The 20,126-nt window shown below is 41.7% G+C and overlaps 1 protein-coding gene across 5 annotated transcripts in view; it reads right to left on the bottom strand.

The window, feature by feature from the left end:
* The window catches only part of Smyd2 (SET and MYND domain containing 2), a 52,438-nt gene that overhangs the window by 22,703 nt on the left and 9,609 nt on the right, over positions 1-20,126 (bottom strand). For 4 of the 5 annotated variants that reach the window (XM_058577049.1, XM_058577050.1, XM_046438468.2 and 1 more), the window contains exons 2-3: positions 10,110-10,173; positions 1,580-1,690 (exon numbers count right to left, since the gene is read on the bottom strand). In XM_058577049.1, coding sequence (XP_058433032.1) covers positions 1,580-1,690; positions 10,110-10,173 — 175 coding nt within the window. The remainder of the gene's footprint in view (positions 1-1,579; positions 1,691-10,109; positions 10,174-20,126) is intronic. The other variant, XM_058577051.1, reaches the window with a different exon arrangement.

Genomic DNA, 20,126 nt, shown 5'->3' with positions numbered 1-20,126 from the left:
GGTAGCCTGTCTCCCCTAATCCTTTGCAAGCTACTAGAATACAAATGGCCTGGTTTTTTAATCATCAAGGCCTATAGAGATGAAAAGACGGACAGGTAACTTTTCATTTAATAGACTATTAGTGGTAGTAGTAATTATAACAAAAGTTGAATGAAACTAGTGTAAACTCATCATAGCATTCAGACTCCCCTCCTGGTGTCAAAACATTTCAATAGTTCTTTTTTGGGAGTCAAAATCTTCCATTCACAGGATGCACTTTTGTAAGACTAATAAGTCATCTTGCCTGGGAAACCTTTCATTCAGGAAAGCAGACCAGCTTCTTCTAAATTCTTAACATGACACTATAAATAACACCAGTAAGTCAGAAGACCAGTCTCCTAAGCCTCTGAAGATACACACAATTCGATACCATCTGATGGCTTATTTGCCCTGAACCTCAGCCTGCCAGAACATTTCCCTGAACCCATTTTATCCACCATCTACTCTGCATAAATTTAAAGGCAATTGTTCTTAAGGACCCAAAAGTTAGCCCCCTCCAGGGAAAACAATTCTGATTTTCTGGTCTCAGTCCATGGCATCCCTTGAATGTTTCTGGTTGCTCTGATCAGCAATGTGGCCTTTTGGTAACAAGACCCAAGGTGAACATAGTGTTCTGTTTATACACCCCAGGATGCTAGCCTGGGTACAGATGTATGTCTGCACTCACACTTGGTTTAGACTAAAAAATATAGAGAAATTTTAAGCGGGGATAGGTGCTAGAAGGTATATGGAAGAAAGAGGTGGATAAAATTTTTGGCCTTCAAAGATTAACAACACTGAGGCCTTGCTACCAACTTCTCCATCAACACAGAGAAAAGACTTCCACGGATTCAGGCCTCCTGAACTTCATACCACCTACTGCATTGGCCACAGGGACGAGCCAGTCCTATGGTGCTTCCCCATTCTCAGTTTGGGCCACTGAAGATAATGTGTTCAGTGATCCTAAAGGTGGGAAAGACCAACCAAACAGGGGGGAAACAGTCTCGTATCATCTTTGGAGAACGCCATCTCTTTCTTCTTCCTTCCCCTCTTCCTTCCCCAACTTGCCTCAGTTTCTACTTTGCCACTCTTTCTCTTCTCTGCACGTGTCATCATCCTGGTGGCATGCTCTGCATCCCTGCCTATGTGCAGGCAAGAAAATAAGGAGACAACAAAGAGCAGAAAGGAAAAGGGGACAGCCGTGCATTCCACTCAGAAAGGAAAGAGGGAAAATCTCAAAGTTTCTCAGACTGGTCTGGTTCCTGAGGAAGCTCTAGTAATTATTTGCAGTCAGGTTTTTCTATGTAAACTGGTTTCAAAGAAAACCTAGAATTTAATAGGCGTGGCTACACTTCTGGTCTGGGTTAAGGAACACCCTAACTGCCCAGGGCAGACAGTGAACCAAGCTCGAGCCTGCAGTGTTCCTCCCACACTTCCACAAGGACATGAACGGCATCCACAGATGTTCAACAGGATATCATCACCATCGGTCAGTGTCTCATTTTCTGACCTCTGAGGAAAAATAAACAAATGCACTTGAACAGTGTCCTAATTTCCTCACCTGTTTGGCCAGAATCCTCGCTGTTAGCCTCACAGTCTCTGAAGGACTCCAGTTTTCCCCAAAAACAACCATGGGAGAACACTCCAGCTTGTGCATGGGCCAATCTTCTTTCTGGGAAGATTTTTTAAACATTATTAAAACACGCACACGCAGTAGAATCAAGTGTGAGAAGAGAGGATGCAGTAAGTGCCCCTTGCTAAGGTCAAGTGCAATATGTTTCCTTCTGGACAACATGAGGATGGCCACAAATGCCAAAGATTGACAATATCTTTTAAGATAGCTATGACTGTAACCTGGACACAGGCCTGGCCAAGGTTGCTGGGATAAGACGACTTGCTTTGCGCTTTTATACTGAGCATCTCATGCCGTTTCGCAGACCTTCGTAATTCCAAACTACACAGACCCTTCCCATGGAGCACGCCGATTTCTCAGATTTACTTGATTTTTTTCAAAAAGAACCATATTCCTTTCTGTCACATCTTGAAGCTTTTGTGCCCAGATAGAGTGGTAAAGGGTCAGCTCTCTCTCCTGGAAGGATGGAGACGCTGTCCACTGTGATGGGGAAGGTGGAGGGAGAGGAAGCACACAACGGCATTTTGAAGGCCAGAAGAAGAAAAGTACTTGGAGGACAAGGTAGTAAATGATGGCACGGGAGCTGCTGATGACTGAAAACTGATCAGGCATCATGGAGGGCATGGCAGACAGAGGTTCAGGGTAGATAAGCCATCAGATGGTATCGAATTGTTTGTATCTTCAGAGGCTTCACACACACATACACACACAAACTCAGCTTTGGAAGAGTGATGAGCTGCTGGGAGTGGATTCAGGAGAGGATGGAAGGATACGTGGAAAGTGGGAGAAATGGAGTAAAGGCTTACAGGGATAAAGGGCTAAGGGAAAATTTCTTTCGGGAAGGGAAATGTCAGAGTTTCTGTATGGGTGCCTGCAGAACTCTCTTGCACAGGGAATTAAGTACCTGTCCTGTTCTGCTCTCTCAGCCTTCCTGGGCTCAGAAAATGGCAAGTGCTTTCTTTCAGATGCCAGCATCAAAACCTGAAGCCATCCCTGCCACAATGTTTTCACCACGCCCCACACTGAACTCTGGCAATCCTGTCTCTGCCCTTAGAAACATTCAGACTCTGATCCCTTCTGGCCACATGCCTCTCAACCCGGGAGCAGCCCCGATATCTCTCACCAGGGACATGCCATTGCCTTCTATCTGGATGCCCATTTCTGCCCTTGGCCCTCACAGACTGTGCTCAAGAGAGCAGCCAGGAGATCTTGTAAAACAAACTCAGGTCATACCAGTCCTCAGTGCAGAACCTTCTAGTGGCTTCTCATCTCAGACACAAGCAAAGTACTAGAGATGAACTGCAAGGCCACAGGGGACAGGAGCGCCTGATACTCCACCACCACCTCCTGCCACGCTCTCCTCACCTTGCACTACTTCCTGTCTAGCACTGGCTTCTCCTAGCTCCCCACGTGGCTCTCTCCTTCCTCCCTTCCACATCCTGCTCAGGTCACCTTCTCAAGACAGCTGCTTTGACCACTCTGTCCAAAAAAGCCCTTTCTCCATCACTTCCTTTCCTTGTTTTCTGCTTCTTCTTACCACCTAATATATTATATTTAATATATTAGGCACTCAACAGAGTCGTTGAATAAAGATGTCCCCTGTCTCCTTCCCTCTACCCCAATCCTGAAAAGGGATGACACAATATCACTAATGATGTAGTGCCGTACCTGGCACAACCCCATGGCCCAAGTTCTGTGCCAAGATGTTCTGCAGAGTTAAATAACACCATGCCAAATATAACTGGGAGCAGGGAGAGAAAGAAATGACAAGATATGCACAAGGGAGCAGAGGATCTGTTTTTAGCCAAAGTCTAAAACAAGCGCACAGTGATGAGGTGAAGAAGTGGGGACAGCTGGGTCCAGCTCCCAACAGTCTAATCAGCTCCCTCCCCAGCAGCAAAGCAGACAGGAAAGGACAAAAGAGGTATTTGGACACCTGAACAAAATGAAGATCACCAACAGGGACAGAGAATAATTAACAAGTGCCCACTATGACCCCAGGAACTCTAAGGAAAGTTTAACTTAAGATTTCTGTCTCTGATGAAACTTTAAGCTATTGGTTTTCTGAATTCTGGGTTGTGCTTTGGTTGTTCATAAACAATGATGAACTCCTGGGAGAAAGAAGTATTAACATTTATGTAATTTATCATGTATAAATAATTAAGATTAATGTCTACATAAATAATAAGTAATATTGATGTTTATGAAGTCCTCAAGGGAAAGAATTTAACCATCACAAAGGTTCTGGGAGGAAAGGAGAGTCCTGGGAAGCAGGAGGGACACTGGCCTGGAATGTGGAAACCTGCATTCTTCTTCTACTCTGCAGTATACGACGCTGCAGACCTCTTAATCCCTTTGCGCCTGTCTCCTTGCCTGCAAATAACATGATCCCCAAGTTACTTAACAGGTCCAGAATCCTAAGTCTATGATTTTACACCTTCCAACAGTGATAATTAGATATAAAGCTTGAAGACTACCAACAAAGGCAGGACCTTTCGAATTGGGATAATCAGGCATTCACGCAATCACTAAGGGGTCCTCTGAGGATCTCATCAACTAATCCAGGAGAAGCACAGGGCCCCCTGACACACAGCACACTCTTAACAAAGGCTGATAACTGCTCATTTATTGGGTCATTTAGTCATTCAACATGTCTGCCACTGACCCTAGAGGCAGGCCTGGGAAGTCTTTTTTGACTTCAAGCAGTTTATGACCATGTCAGAACACAAGGTAAAAAAAGAGCACCTATAACTCGATGCAGTCCCACATATGGCAGTTAAATCAGATAGCTGGACAAACTTCAGGACATGCAAAATCACACAAGTTTCACCAAGGGAGATTTACCATAATAATAATGTCTCACTTTCTTTTTTGAAGGTGATGAGAAATATGGATTGAGGAAAGAATGATAAGATATGTCACAAGGGCAATACTCAGCTCTAATTCGAAAGAAAGAAAGAAAGAAAGAATCCCTGAATGCTGGGGACTAAGCCCAGGGCCTGATGCATGCTAGCAGGTATTCAACCACTGCGTCACACCCTCAGTCCCTATTTTGAGTGTATTCTGAAACGCTCTTTTATCACAGAATCCACATATCTTAGAAAATGTGACAGAAGCAACCTGCCCTAATTTTGCTCATAAGAAACCATAAGCAACCACATTAGGCAAAACAGGAAAAAAAAAAAAAGGCTAACCAGATGAATACAAATGAATTATATTCTTTAACAGTTTGTTTTTAATATTGGCAGTTTTGTTGTATACATTGATTTTGCTACTTTTTTAAAACATTTTTTCAGTTTTTCTAAAATTTTATATTTTTTTCCAAAATTCAAGCTATTTTTTCTGCCCTGATGACAATCTTTGAAAAACTGTATATAAACTAGGATCCATTTTTTAAAAAAGTAATATACATGTACAAAAAGGATCCAGAAAGACATGTAACAAAGGATATGTCACTAGTGGTTTTTCTCTCAAGGAATAAGATACTTGTTCTATTCTTCTTTCAGATTGTACTTTTCTGATTTTTCTATAATGAGCACAGATTTGGTGATATAATAAACTTACAAAACCAAACTGAGACAAGACACTTTTTTGTAATGATTGTTCTTTCTAAACTTCTAACTCATTTGCAGCCAAGACGGTGAGTGCTATGCATAACTTTCATTTCTCTGCATGGACAAAAAATGTTTTAATATGCATAAAGAGTTACAAAATTGTTTCATGGTACACAAGCATTTCCAGCACTAGAAGAAAAGAAAGAGTACTGCAGGATCCACTTTTATGCTGAGCAAATGACACTGCCTTCCTGGATAAGGCAACCCAATTGTCATTGTGAAACCCCTTTTCAAACTCTAACATTCAGTGTTTTTATTGTTCTAATGAAATTTTCAAAGCAATCCATCCTGTACATGTGCATATATGATTTCTTAAAATGTGGACTACCAAGAAAATGGCACAGGAATTATGCTTTCCACTACCATTATCTTCAGGAGAAATAGTGGGAAAAAGGGTCAGGTGGATAACTGGCCATCTTGCAGGGAGATGGCCACTGCTGCAGAGCCGTCACTCGGGCCTGAACTTTGCTTTGTACTCCCAGAGTGATGGGACCTCCTCAGTCATTCACATACATTTCTTCCTACTGGTGATGTTATACATTAGAAAAAAAGAATGGGCCAAGTTTAGGATGCTACCTATGGCTGTGTTAAGAGCTCAACCAGCACCAAAAACAGGACTTTGTCCCATTTGCTAACAATACATGACGATAACAGGGGCCAACAAGCATGGATCAGACATTTCCTACAGTTCCATAAATTTCTAATCAAAATTTCCTACATCTTTCTTCCCTTTTTTTTGACCCTATCCCTATAAGGACATGCCCCTTCTACTTTCAAAAGCACACTCATAGCCCTATCACTTCCATTTACAAAACACAAGAAAGTTCCTTTATATTAAGGTAAAGAAATATTCTTCAGAAGACAGGCATGGTGGCTCATGCCTATAATCCCAGTGATGCAGGAGACTGAGACAGGAGGATAATAAGTTTGAGGCCAGCCTCAGCAACTCAGCAAGACTCTGTCTCAAAATAAAAAATAAAAAGGACTGGGAATATAGCTCAGTGGTAAAGTGCCACTGGATTCAATCACTAGTATCAAAAATGGGAAGAAAAAAAAAAGAAAGAAAGAAATATTTTCCAGATTGCTCTATTGCACAATGATTACCTTATATAAAAATTTCCTAAAACCATTTTCTTGAATGTGTCATGGTACAACTCAATGAACAAGTCAGAGTGAACAGTATAACGTAGCTTTCCAGATATATTTATAAAAATATAAATATAGTTCATTAAAACACACAGGTTGTAAAATAACAGCCTACCTAAAAAGCAATTTCTGTGTCTTCTATATTTCCTCCTGTTACGTTTCTACGCATCACCCACTGAACCTTCCCTCTGGCACCACTGGATGGGGTCAAGTGGCTCAGAGGGAAGTAAACCACCATCCAACGAGGCAGAACCAAGTACAGCAAACAATCCAAAGTCCTAAGTGCTGTGGACAGAAAGGAGGCCCGGGAGAACGTACCCAGTACAGGGGTCCCTAAAGATGCTTTGTTCTGAGGAGAAGGAAACCGATGGTGGCTTGGCATTCTTGGAAAGGTTCACCGAGACAGCAGCAATGGACAGGCTATTCCCTTTCACACCCACTTCTCTTTCTTTGATGTGTCCTCTGACAGGGCCTGCTCTCCAAGTGGTCCCCAGTACCCTAGTACTCCATGCACATGCCCGTGAAGTGGGGAGAGCCATCCCCTAGTGGTGTGTGAGGTCCTGTTGACCTTGGATGGGTCATCCAACCACCCTCGGGAGTGTTCTCATATAATGTTGGGTTGAACAGCGTGACCTCCATTAGCCCCACATCTGCTATGTGGTACCGGCTGCCTGCAGACTCCAAGGGGCAGGGTTGCCTTGGAAGAAGGCCCCTGTGCAGCAGCAGTGCTGTGCTCTCTCAAGCAGAGAACCCCTCACATGACCCTCACAGCTGCTCTGGTCTAGGGCCATGCTTTTTATCCTTCAGCAGCGCCTCCACTTTGATCCCATCCAAATTTCCCTTAAGTTGAACCCTGAATATATTTCCATCAATGCAAATGCCCCGGATTCCTAATGACTTCCTGAATGAAGCCCTGGCACCTCCCTCCATTTCTAGGCACTTCCTCTTACTCAGTCTTTATGCCCATTCTACTTCATTATAATTCACTGCCCTGCGCTTACTTAACTCTTCAGTGCTAAAGACTGAAAACCCTAATGGCCATTAGCCTCTTCCTTCAGCAGTGGGTGATAGATGAAATAAAAATGAAACAAGTCAAATCCAGGCTTCCACTTCTGGAAATGAGTGTAAGAGCTATGTCACTGCTTGCCACTCAAGAGGGTACTCTGGTCACTAGACACTAAACCGAAGCACTGAAAAACAGAATTGCAAAAGCACTGTCTAGGGTTCAAGGTGTTTTTGCCCAGAAACTAAGGATACTATCTCAGCCTGCTGCCTTTGAACATTAAATCCTTAAACTCTCCTGTCCATCCTTGGGTTCCCAGCTACTTGAGCACTTGTCTCATTATGATGTGACCACTGCAATTCTTGTTTAAGACCACTGCAGGTCTTGTTTAACTCCAGGGAGAATGCACCAACTGTCAAGGGCTCACTATAACAGCATTCTGGCACATATAGGTTGGAGTGTCTGGTTACTGAGCCTCCCCCAAGGGATGGACCCCCATTGCAAGCCCACAGATGAGGCTTCTGAGCCTGCAAATCTGGTAGATTAAGTCCTAGAGGATCATGAGGGGCATTTTGAAATCCCAACTTGGAATATGACATTTCATCAAAATACTGCCACCTAGAGAGGCCTAACAGAATACAGCTTAAGAGCATGCCCGGGAGACCCACAGCTATGGCTACATGTCACACATTCTGTGGTTCTGTGTTAATGCTCTGTTCTCAGTTATTCAGAGAAGTGAAGGCTCATTTTATAATAATCATTATGCACCTAATGTACATAGTTAGTACCTTCAAGTTCTTAGAGGCAGCCATTCTCACAGGTTAAAAAAATAAGCCCCCCCCCTTAAATAAAAAAGTATGCTGTTTATCCTTTGCATAAAGCTAACCCTCAGTCCAGACTGAATTATACAAATTCAACTTTATATCATTATTTATAATAACCTCTTACATCTGTTCAGAGTATCACAATTTATATGGAATCCTCATATCTGTCACATCACTTGATTCCTACAGGTCAACAAGATGGGCACCATTTATATGTAAAAACAGTCACACGATGAATTTTCAGGGCCTGCTGGTCTCTACAATACCGAGGCAGTGCCAGCATAAAGCATCCTATCCACAGCCAGTAGAGCAAAGTATGATTTCTTCTCTTCACTAGAAGGAACTTCCCGAAACTTAACTATGAGCCTCATTTCTATCTTCACTGTCATACAGGATGGCTGTTTCAGGAGGCCTGTTGTGGCTGACACAGGCAAAGGGACTCTGCCCCAGTCTTCAAAGCCAAGGGACTTTGCATTTCCCAAGCCTGTATGTGCTTCACTCTGGCAAGGGGCCACTGTCATTGGAGCTCTGCTGTTAGATGAGCCACCAGGGCTTAGCAATCTCTCCCTCTGCTAAGTAATGTTCTCTGAGGCCTTTCAGAGGCCAAAAAGAATAGGGAGGTGAAAAGAAAAAATTAAACTAGTGGGTAATCAGGGTAGAGGAGAAGGAGGGACTGGGGAGGTATACAGTGGATAACTCTGGGTACTGGAAGAACAAAGAAGAGGTATAGATAGCAGAAATCTTCCCTGTTACTTAGAGCCACTCTTCAATAGCACTGGCCTTTTCCAAGGTGGAGTAAAAGGTTCCCTGTTTTAAAAAGTTCAGGAGGATCAGATAAGAAATTCCCAATGCATACTAGCATATGTAAGACTAAAAAAAGGTTCTGAAGTAATTAAAAGGTTTTAAAGTAATTCTTTCCTTGTGTCCTTCCCATTTTTCCAAGTCCCCCAAAACTTCTTAGCCCTTCAAAAAGCCTGCCAAGGCTTCCTCCAATATCCTCATGTACCTTCCCAATCTGTCACAGGGGGCTTATGTGTCTGACCCAGCTTCCAGAACTCAAGGCCCCCTGGCTGCTTCCCAGCCACTGGCTTGGTACAAGTGCATGTCAGTCTTTGCCTAATCAAAGGCTGTGCCTGGCCTACAATAGTAGAGGGTAAGGGAGGCCGCTGTGGGGAGTTCTGATTCAGATTTGTTGGCTTTCCTTTTGGTATTGAGGATTGAACCCAAGGGTGCTGTATCCCCAGCCCTTTTTCTTTTTTGATACAGGGTCTCCCTAAATAGCTCAGATTGGCCTCAAACTTGTGACTGCTGCCTCAGCCTCCAAGGTGGCTGGGATTATAGACATGCACCACCATGCCCAACTTGCTATAGGGATTTCTAAAATTATAGACCCATGGCCAACAAAATGTAACTTTAAAAGAAATATTTTTATTAGTTGTTGATGGATCTTTATTTTATTTATATGCAGTGCTGAGAATTGAACCCAGTGCTTCACACATTCTAGGCAAGCGCCTTACCACTGAACCACAACCCCAGCCCCAAATGTAACTTTTAAAGACAGCATTTTAACATTTTCCATTTGTCATCTCTGTATTTTCCACCAGTTGCTGGCATCCTTGGGGGCAAAACATAGACCTTGGTTTCATACTTATTTATACCTAATACGGTTTTTTCCTTGTGTCCTTCCCATTTTTCCTGCACCTCGTTTTCAGTCTTGCATGCTTGTCACTGGCTGCCTGTTAGTCCAGGGGCAGCACACACACAATGTGTCCTCTGGCTGCTGCATAATGCCATGACAATGAAGAGGACACACTGGGGACCTGATCTTCAGAGGAAAGAAGGCCCTCCTTGCCAGCTGGCCCAGCACCTACCTGACACTCCACATTGCAGTAAAATGCCTGCTTGCATCTTCCACATTTCGACAATCCTTCTTTCCTTAAAAACAGAAAGGGTACTGTAGTGGCAAGAGACACAGAGAAGAGAAGCAGCACATTTGATCATGCAATAACAGGGCCATCTGGTCACAATGCAGAGCCAAGATTCACCTTACCTGACTCTCCCCTGGTAAATGGCATTTTCCCAAAGGAGACTGTGACCAGATTCAGCCCCCCTTCAGGAGGCAGTTGGTCAAAGAATACATGCATATCACCGAGCCCTGTCAGCATGAAGGGCACCATCCAAAGAGATGAAGAACCATGCTCTGACTCAGCAACCGTGACCTGGAACCCAGGGACACAACACCACCTATTCTGTTACTCAGCTTTAGGGGAAAGTCAAATTATCTTATGTTCTAATTGCCTCATCTACTGAGGAGGCACAGAAATAAACAAATCTTATTGCAGACTTGACCTCATGGAGTGTTGTGGTGCATCTACACTAAACATCATGTGAGGAACAACACTCTATCTTGAGAGAGTGGACAGTATAGAAGTAGAATTCAGTGTGCCCTGTGATCCACCAGCTGTCAGGAAAGCTAAGTTTAAAAATAACACAACTTAGCAAGCAGGAGATACATTCTTGAATACAATATGACTGGATCTGTTTGGTTTACACACCCACCTTACCGGTGTTCAACTTAATGATTCTGCTTTCTCTTCATAACTAGGTCAATTCAGCCTCTTTCTTGCTATAGTATTTTCCTGCTTTCCCCTAAAGGACAAGAGTGGTGTGGCTTCCCAAATGTTAGACAGTAGTATGTGTGTTGCATGAGATAAGCCAAAGTTCTTTCAAAAACTGTGACAGCACTAAATTAAAACCACATGCTAAAAAAACCAAAAAAACAAAACAAAACAAAAAAAACAACTTCTTTGTAAAGGGGGGAATAGCCACATAAGTCAGAGCTTCATCTGAAAAACCTGCTAATTCTCACTGCAGAGAGGCTGACACCATCAGGGCTATTCTTGCTGCTGCAAGGGGTGCTACAACCCTGTACCTCCTCTGCAGCCCAGCAGAGCTGACACCAGGAGAGGGTGCATGCGGGGGACTGACATTTTATAATACAGATGTACACATTCCACGCTGCAAGTCCTCCGCTGCTTCTTGTCAGCCAGCGGTAGTCACCACACTCCTCCCACGAATTGAGAAAGTGATCCAAAATTGCTACTGTTGGAACTAAACAGACTGCCTTGCAGCTTCCATGACAGCACTTGGATTCCAAGAAGCAGACTGAAGAATGTGTGGGAGAAAAACACATCTTAGGGATGAGGCATAAATAAATATTCCAAGTTTATACATCTCAATAGTTCAAAAAGGAGCCCACTAATTTAGGTGAGTGCATTCTCTGGCCCTAAAATACTCAAGGGTACACTGAAGGGATTCAAACTCTGACTCTTGTATCTTTTAATATAAAGGAAATGAGATGCATGGTAGCTGCCTGCTTGCAAGGCAAAAAAGATGAGAAGGTACTCTCAGAAACAACTGGGAAGCGACACTTCAGCATGACACTTCAGCACGAGCACGTGCCAGGTGCTGTGGACTAGGAAGAGGTGCCAAGGGGCTGAAAAGAAAAGATGAGCCAGGCCAGGAAGCTTTCAAAATTCTTTCCAAAAAGAGTTAAGTCAGGAAATGGACAATAGATGGGGAAATGATACCCCCAAAAAATGTCAATCAGAAGAAGTCTTTTATAAATTTTGTTTTTATTTTTGTAGGAAGACAGGTCAGAAAACTTTTTGAGAATTTGGTTGAAGCTATTAAATCCCTCCAACAACTCACCTTCTCCTTCACCCCCCCCCCCAAAAAAAAAACCCAGAAAATTTTGTAAAATTTCATGGACTCATGAGCCACATAAAGCCCTGCTATAGACAACCAAATAGCCTCTGAAACCAAAGTGCTGTAAAAGAATTAGGAAATTATCACATTTTAAAATATATTTACTAGCTCTGCAACATACAATAAAAGCAAGAATTATACAGTTCTTCTTGCACAGAAGCCAGTAGTAAGTCAATCTGAAACCAAAGTTTGTTTTCAGCCTCAACATAACATCCCAGGGAGAGAAAAAGCAATGGGGCTCCATGGAGCCAGGAAAGAACTCTAGTGGGATTTCATAAAAATAACCCATCTTCCAAAGGCTCGCCTCAGTGGACCAGCTACCTACCAAGTCCACAAACCACAAACAAGAAAGAGCAGGAGGAAAAGGCTATCTCTTCAGTGCTGGCAATCAGCTACATATGTGTTCTCACTGTGGATCTCAGCTTGGGGCCTGCAGACTGCTGGGGTCTCAGAGACCCTTTCAGGGAATTGGTGAAGTCAAAATACCACCATGACATTACATTCTCCTTTCCCCCACGACCTTGACATTTTGCATTACAGAAGTTTTAAGGTGTTCAGAGGCCTGGAGAATAAAATTTGGGTACCCTTAGCACAAGTGAAAGTGGTGACACAAAGCCAGTTTCACTGAAGAATGTCCCTGATAGCAGTAATAAATATTACTTTTATTTATTTATTTATTTATTTAGGTACTAAGGATTGAACTCAGGGGCATTCGACCACTGTATACATCCCCAGCTGTATTTTGTATTTTATTTGGAGACAGGGTCTCACTGAGTTGCTTAGCACCTTGCTTTTGCTGAGACTGGATTTGAACTCTCGATCCCCTGACTCAGCCTCCCACACCCCTGGGATTACAGATGTGCACCACCATGCCCAGCTGAATATTACTTTTATTAAATCTCCACTTGAGTCTCTTTTTGATATTCCACGACAAACAGGAAGGGAAGAATGCAGGAAGGACTTCCCCTATGCCGAAAGCACGAGTGTAACTGCTGGCACTGTAAACTGGACTAGCCACTGTTTTCCTGGAATACTTCTCCTGCCCCCAGACTTAAGCATCTGGCAGATACGTTAATGAAAAGAATGAAGTGAGCCCATCATTTTCAGGAAAACACTATTTGCTGCCAATAGTAATTGTGAACTTTAAAGCAAAAATTAGAATTTTGGAAACCATGTTATCTGCCACTCCAAGCTTAACAATTTCTTAGCACTTAACACTCTCCAGGTGAAACTGGTGTTAATATTAACTACGAATATTAACTATGGACCAGGTGTAGTGGTGCATGCCTGGTAATTCCAAGAACTCAGGAAGCTGAAGCAGGAGGATAGTGAATTCAAAGCCAGCCTCAACAACTCAGTGAGACTCTAAGCAACTCAGTGAGACCCTGTCTGTAAAGAAAATATAAAAAAGGGATGGGGATGTAATTCAGTGGTTAAGCTCTCCTGGGTTCAATCTGTGGTATCAATAAACAAATAATTAACTGCTATGATTCTTTAATATGGTTTGATAAACTGATTCAACTTTTGGAAGATCTGTATCACTTGAACTCCTATTGTCCAAATAGTCAATTATGACTTTTTTTGGTTTTATTTCCCCTGCTCCCTCCCTTCCTCTCCCACCCCTCTGCCCTATCTAGAGTTCGTCTATTCCTCCTATGCTCAATTATGAAGTGGCTAAAAGGATCATTCAAAGTGCAAGGTAAATCAATAGATTTTAATATAATAGAATATACAAAGTTCACTGACATGACTTCAGATGGCACATTACAACTAACCTTCAAAATATGACTAAATGAGTTTTAATGCTGAATCAAAGAATATCCATATTAAACCAAAAAGGTTATTGAAATAGTCCTCCCTTTCCTGTACATATCTATGGAAAACTTTATTTTTACCACATACTTCAATCAAAACAATATCAGACTGAATTCAGAAGGATATCTGAAAATCCAATTGCCTTCTATAAACCCAGACATTACAGAGATGTGCAGAAATGTAAAACAACACTACTCTTCTCACTAATTATTTTATTTTGGAAAATATTTTTCATAAAAGAACCTATGGGGGTGCTGGGGTTGTGGCTCAGCGGTAGAGTGCTCGCCTGATGTGCAAGGTGCTGGGTTCAATCCTCAGCATCACATAAAAATAAATAAATAAAGGTACTGTGTCCAACTATAACTCAAAAAAAAAAAAGAACCCATGGTAACAGTAATTCATTTTAAAATGAATACAATAATCTTTGTTTTGATTTTAAATATGATGAATATTGATATTTAACCCATATTAACAAAAGCTCTTTGGGATTCTCAATTTTTAAAAGCGTACAAGTGGGCTGGGGCTGTAGAACAGTGGCAGAGCACTTGCCTAACATGTGAGGCACTGGGTACAATTCTTAACACAACATAAAAATAAATAAAATAAAGGCATGCTCTCCATCAGCAAATATCAAAAAATTAAAAAAAATTAAATTTAAATTTAAAAAAGCATAGAGACCCTGAGATCAGAAAGTTTGAAGACTGCGAATCCAAAGAAGTTATTATGATTCCTATTTTTGAAATGAAGATGCTAAGGACCATAAAGATGAAATAACTAACTTGGTCAGCAAGTAGGGAGCAGAAATGAATTCACACATTTTGTTTATCATATAAAAATAGTCTTCCATGAGGGCAACTGTCCAGGAGAATAGCCTACATGGCACAGAAGTAATCTGGGTAACTGGATAAACTAATAGTAATAACAAAACACAGAAGAGACATTCTTTTCTCTGTTTTGCATAATGTCCCAGCTCCAAAGGTATCCCATCAATGTCACTTCACTTCAGAGATGTAATGAGATGGGGTGGGGTACGGGGGAGGCAATACAGAATCAGTTTTAAAAATGAGATTTGGGGAGGGAGCATCCCTACAAGAAGGGTGTCTCAACCAAAGGTGATAGAAGGAATCAATTTCACTTGAAACAGACTGGAAGAAACAAAGGACTGGTACATTTTCTATGTAGCAAAGGTGCCTCCCTCTTACCTACCATGGGAAACTAACATGTTCCTCAGGCAAGAACTGGGAGAGTCTAATTTGGATGTGTCCTCTGGAAACCTGGCGATACAACTCTGGGTGCCCCATGAAACTGAAAAAGCCTTGCTTGGCTCTAGGGCCAGTTTTACTACATCCATCTCCCTGGGCCAACTTCCTGCTTCTGTGTTACTTTTCTTAATACACAGCCTCCTGAGCCAGCCTTCATAGAAGAGAAATAGAAAAGTCAAGTTTTGAAAGCTACTGTTACTGATAATAAATAAGAATCTACTTTGATCTATTTTGGTTTGGGCACTCTAGATACAGTGGGGTGGGGACTGGGTAGGGATCTCTGTTTGAATTATCCAGACAAGTGCTTCAATTCTTTCCATAGCTAGGGAGAGGCGTAAACTCTTTTCAGAAGTCTCATGGCTGAAACTCAAACTAAAATTTGCTGAGCTGGGATCTGCACTGTGAGGGTGTATGTTCTTGGGAGAAAAAGAGAAAGAGCAAGGCTGAGAGTGTCTGACTAGCTGACTGAGGAATTCTAACCAGAGAGAAACTTCATCTGGGCTATCCATTGTCACAGTAGGAATATACAAGGCATTTGCAATAAACTGGGTGCCTTCAGAAGACACAGTTGAGAAACTCATAGTTTCAATGTAACCTAATCTGAACTATCCAGGAGGTTTGGGGAAAGGCCTTGCCAAACAAAGAAAACAAAATTTCCCTAAAAACAAATAACTGAAACACCCTAAAAGGGATGGAACTAAAAGAAAAGCACAAGAGTGGATCACTGATGATCTCTCACACAGGTTCTAGGCTTTGGCTGCTGGGGAAGGACCCATCCATTCTGTGGCTGGTCTGTGGGGCTCAGGTGCTAGGCTTCTTAGGCTCCCAGAAGATTCTGATGTGCTCCCAGCATGCACAACCACTAACCCAGTGGAAAAGCACTTGAGGGCAGTCTCATGTCCCACACACTATTTCCTGTTGAAGCACTCTGCAAGCAGACCCTCGTCAGAGTGACTCTTCTTAAGAACAAAGGCTGGGTGACTTAGGTTGTTCAGCTACCTTGACGACTATATAGGTAAGAATAAAGTGGTCACCATTGTGCCTTCTAATCATGATAGGAAGTATTTTAAGAGTCGGATGTAAGTTTCAAAAAAGAAAGCCTCAGTTTCCTTTCCCCTTCTTCCTATTCCTGCTTCACAATTTTAGGATGGATCTGATGACTTACTCTTCTGACCCCCCTATCTCAAATCCTTTTCCCTTTTTGGTGCTTGAGATGCTATGTGATCATGGGCAAGTTAATAATCCTTTTGAACCTCAGTTTCTCCAACTGTAAAATAAAGGTATAGTTTGTACCACGCAGGTTTGCTATGGAGATAAAACGAGAAAATAGAAGCAGAGTGTTTAATATACTGCTGGGACCACCGTAAATATTCAATAATTGTTGAGTATTACTGCACTTTTAATTAGTCTTCTTTGTGCTTTTGTTTTTTTAAAGTAATGTCAATTGCTGAAATACCTTTTAGTGCAATCTCACTCAGACTCAGGGCTACAGGATTTGTTTCTGAAGCCTTTGTTTTATGGGCAAATGTCTACCCTGCTGTGAATAGAAGGGCTCTTTGAACTTAAGAAATGGTTTTATCCACAAAGGGGGAAAAGAAATGTTACAGAAAATGCAAGTATTTGATTATTAGAGACTGGAACAGAACTCAGAAGACACGCTCCTGTCATTTTCTACTGGAGGAGACACACACAGTGATTAATTTCCTTGCTTTAAAAAATCAGAAGCCATGAAGATCAACAAGTTAGAAATGTAATTAACAACTCCTGCTAGTTAATGCGTTGCCGCAGGTGCTGTTGGTCTAGATAAAAAGAATTTGCTTCTATAAGCTCCCTACTTTCTGCTACTGAATGCTTAGTGGGTTTCACCATGAAAGAAAATGATACTGGCATACAGGGGGCTTGCAATAACAATTACTTTTAACTAGCGGTGACAGAAGAAGTGACAAGTATGTTCTGCCGAACAGAGGCAGCCCTAGCCAAATGAAAAAGAGAAAAGGAAAAAAGCCCAGCAGCGCAATATAACTTCACCATAGGTTGAAATAAGACAATCAGAAACAAAGTTAGCCTCCCACCCAGTGAGGGTGGTCACACTAGCAAGGCATGCAGTCTTGTTGCAGAGAAATAAAAATTGGAGGAATTGTGGCAAAACCCTATTATAACCCTGGTCAGGGGACAAGGATAATACTCAGGCTACAGGTTTTTGTGTAACAGTGAAAGATGCTCCAGACATCACTTTAATCCACTATGTACAGTGAAACGGGACCCACGTGCAGCGGGGGGCTTCTTCCCAGAGCTGTGCCGAGCCTCCGCCTCTGTGCTGAGCTTTGTTCTGAGGCTTGTTAAAATTTAGAGCCCGCGTCCTCTAGGGGAGGCAGGAAATATTTAGGACAGTAAGGTAGCAACTAATAGGTTTTCCCAACTATTGGAATTAAAGCTGGGCCTGGTGGTCAGGGCAATGACTGGCCTTGTTATAAAATGATGACATTGATTTAGGATTTGTTTTAATGCAGGCTCTCGCCAAGATGAAGTTTACCTTTGTCATAGAAAGAAAATAATTCACAAAGCTTATGGACACAGGACAGAAACACTCAGACCATGAAACACTGAACATTAAATTACTCTTTTCAGCTACAGGATGACACCTATATCTAAACCTCCTCTTGTAGGCCTTATACAATCTCAGAAAGAGTTAAAGCTGGCTCGAACCTACACACTTTTAAATTCTCATGCTTGCTTCTGGAAATACTCTATGTCTTAACTTTTGTGCAAGATTGGTATGACACTTCTTTGCTACTTTCTTCTTTATTTCTCTTATACCTACTAATAGGTCAAAAGAGACAACTAATGCTTGTTTTTAACTCAGTTCTCTCATAAGGCTCTGATAATAAAAAACATCTACCATATCTTCCAACAGTACCATAAATCACAAATGTTATGGATTTGGATCAAGTACCAAATTTTAGATCCCCATATGACTGCTGTTGCTCTAACCTGCACAATAGTCATGTGATTGAATATTAAGGAAAATGGCAAAAGCAAAGTAAGAAAATTTAACTATTTTAAAATAGTCTCAATGAAATTTCTCTCTTCAACACTAGGTCCAGAAAATGGAAATAGACCACCATAAAAATATTTTTGTAATCTAATGCTAAATGTGAGTTCCCAGGACATGGTTAGGATCTCTGCAGACAAAAATATTAACTCCTCGCCCCAGAAAGACCTGTTTTGAATCTTATTCACAGGAATATGGGTCTTTTTAATTGCTTAGAAAGGAGTTTTTTAAAGAGTTGACACTCTCAATTACCTTGGTTTTATTTTCCTGAATTCCAATTTGTTTCAAATTACCCCAAATGTAAACTTCACCTTAAGAACTCAAACTTGCCAGGGACATGGCTCAGTGGTACAGCCCTCACCTAGCAAGTGAGCCTTGGTTCAATTCCCAGTACCAAGAAAAAAGAGAGAGAGAGAGAACTCCAACTTATCAGATATTATCTGAAAAGATTTAACAGACAAATTTTTCTTTCAATCTTTTTCAATTTCATTTGTATGTTGGAGTGGAAAACATTTTTTATACTATATAAAACTTTGCTAATGAGGCAGTATGGAGATAATACTAATCGACCACAGCCAAGTAATTTCTATTCAAAAAGATTATATTCCATGTACAAAGCACTGTGCTAGGCTCTAGGGAATGCCAGTTTGGCAAAACAGAAGCTATCTGGGAAACTAAGTCCTGCCTACATCAAAGTGGTAAATACAGATCATGAGGCCAAAAGACTCAACACCTGAATGGTCTAAATGACACAGAATGGAGTGCAGGAAACTCTTCCTGGGAATGGGCTGAGGACACAAAAATAAGGGCAACAACACTTCACAGAGAAGTTTGTGATCCTCATCTCTGAGTCCCCTCAGAACACAAGGCCTGGAATAACAGGACGGTCAATACATGTAAATAGCAAGCTACTATAAAATAAGTAAAAAGAGTAAATAAATTTTAAAAATTGTGGACCAGAGTGGTTCCTGGAACTTTTATAAGAGATGTGATTTGAACCAGGTCTTCTTGAATATGGACAGACTCAAGTAAAGACCTGTTTTGAATCTTATTCACAGGAATATGGGTCTTTTTAATTGCTTAGAAAGGAGTTTTTTAAAGAGTTGACACTCTCAATTACCTTGGTTTTATTTTCCTGAATTCCAATTTGTTTCAAATTACCCCAAATGTAAACTTCACCTTAAGAACTCAAACTTGCCAGGGACATGGCTCAGTGGTACAGCCCTCACCTAGCAAGTGAGCCTTGGTTCAATTCCCAGTACCAAGAAAAAAGAGAGAGAGAGAGAACTCCAACTTATCAGATATTACTCAAGTAAGACCTTACCTGGGAAGAAAGCTGAGAAGGAAGGGAATAATGCAGAGAAAAGCATTCTATGTCGCAAATGGACAAGAGGAAAGATGAAGAGTGACATGGCAGCTTTCTTAGCATAGTAGGGTACTGGAAAGACCTCCCAGACTGAGTTTACAGTCTAAGTAAAAAAAAAAAAAAAAGTAGCCATAGATAATGCTGGATGGGTGGGAAGGGCACTCAGAAGGAAGGGCTTGAGTGTCCACATTTTGACTTGAAGCAAACAGAACTCAACAAAGGGCTCTTAGAGTATTTATAAGGCTGCATTTCTAAGAGTGAACAAGGTTGTATGTTTAGATACGTGTTGAAGAAATGAGACTATTCATTTCACAAATTTATACTGGGAATACAGAGTGCCTGGCCTCTTGCTAAGTGCTGGGGTTAGGAAGATGAGCAAAAAATCATTGTTCCACTTGTAGCAAAGTGTGATAAAGGAAGTATGTAGGACATACTGTGGGAGCAAAGACCAAGGGGACTAATCTAGCTGCAGAATCAGGATACACTGCTCAGAAAGTGGACTTTGGCAAAGAGGACACGAAGATCAGGAGAGTGCATGTATGCGTGTGCATCACTGTAAGCACTGGGCAGGCGCTGGAGGAGTGAAACCCACACGGCAGAACAAGTCGGACTCAGGTGAGGCTCC

The sequence above is a fragment of the Marmota monax genome, unplaced genomic scaffold (assembly GCF_021218885.2).
Source record: "Marmota monax isolate L192 unplaced genomic scaffold, Marmota_monax_Labrador192_F-V1.1 WCK01_AAM20220418_F8-fsc00118, whole genome shotgun sequence".
NCBI lineage: Eukaryota > Metazoa > Chordata > Mammalia > Rodentia > Sciuridae > Marmota > Marmota monax.
Note: the sequence above shows the minus strand (reverse complement) of the source record. Positions and strands in the feature narration are given on the sequence as shown.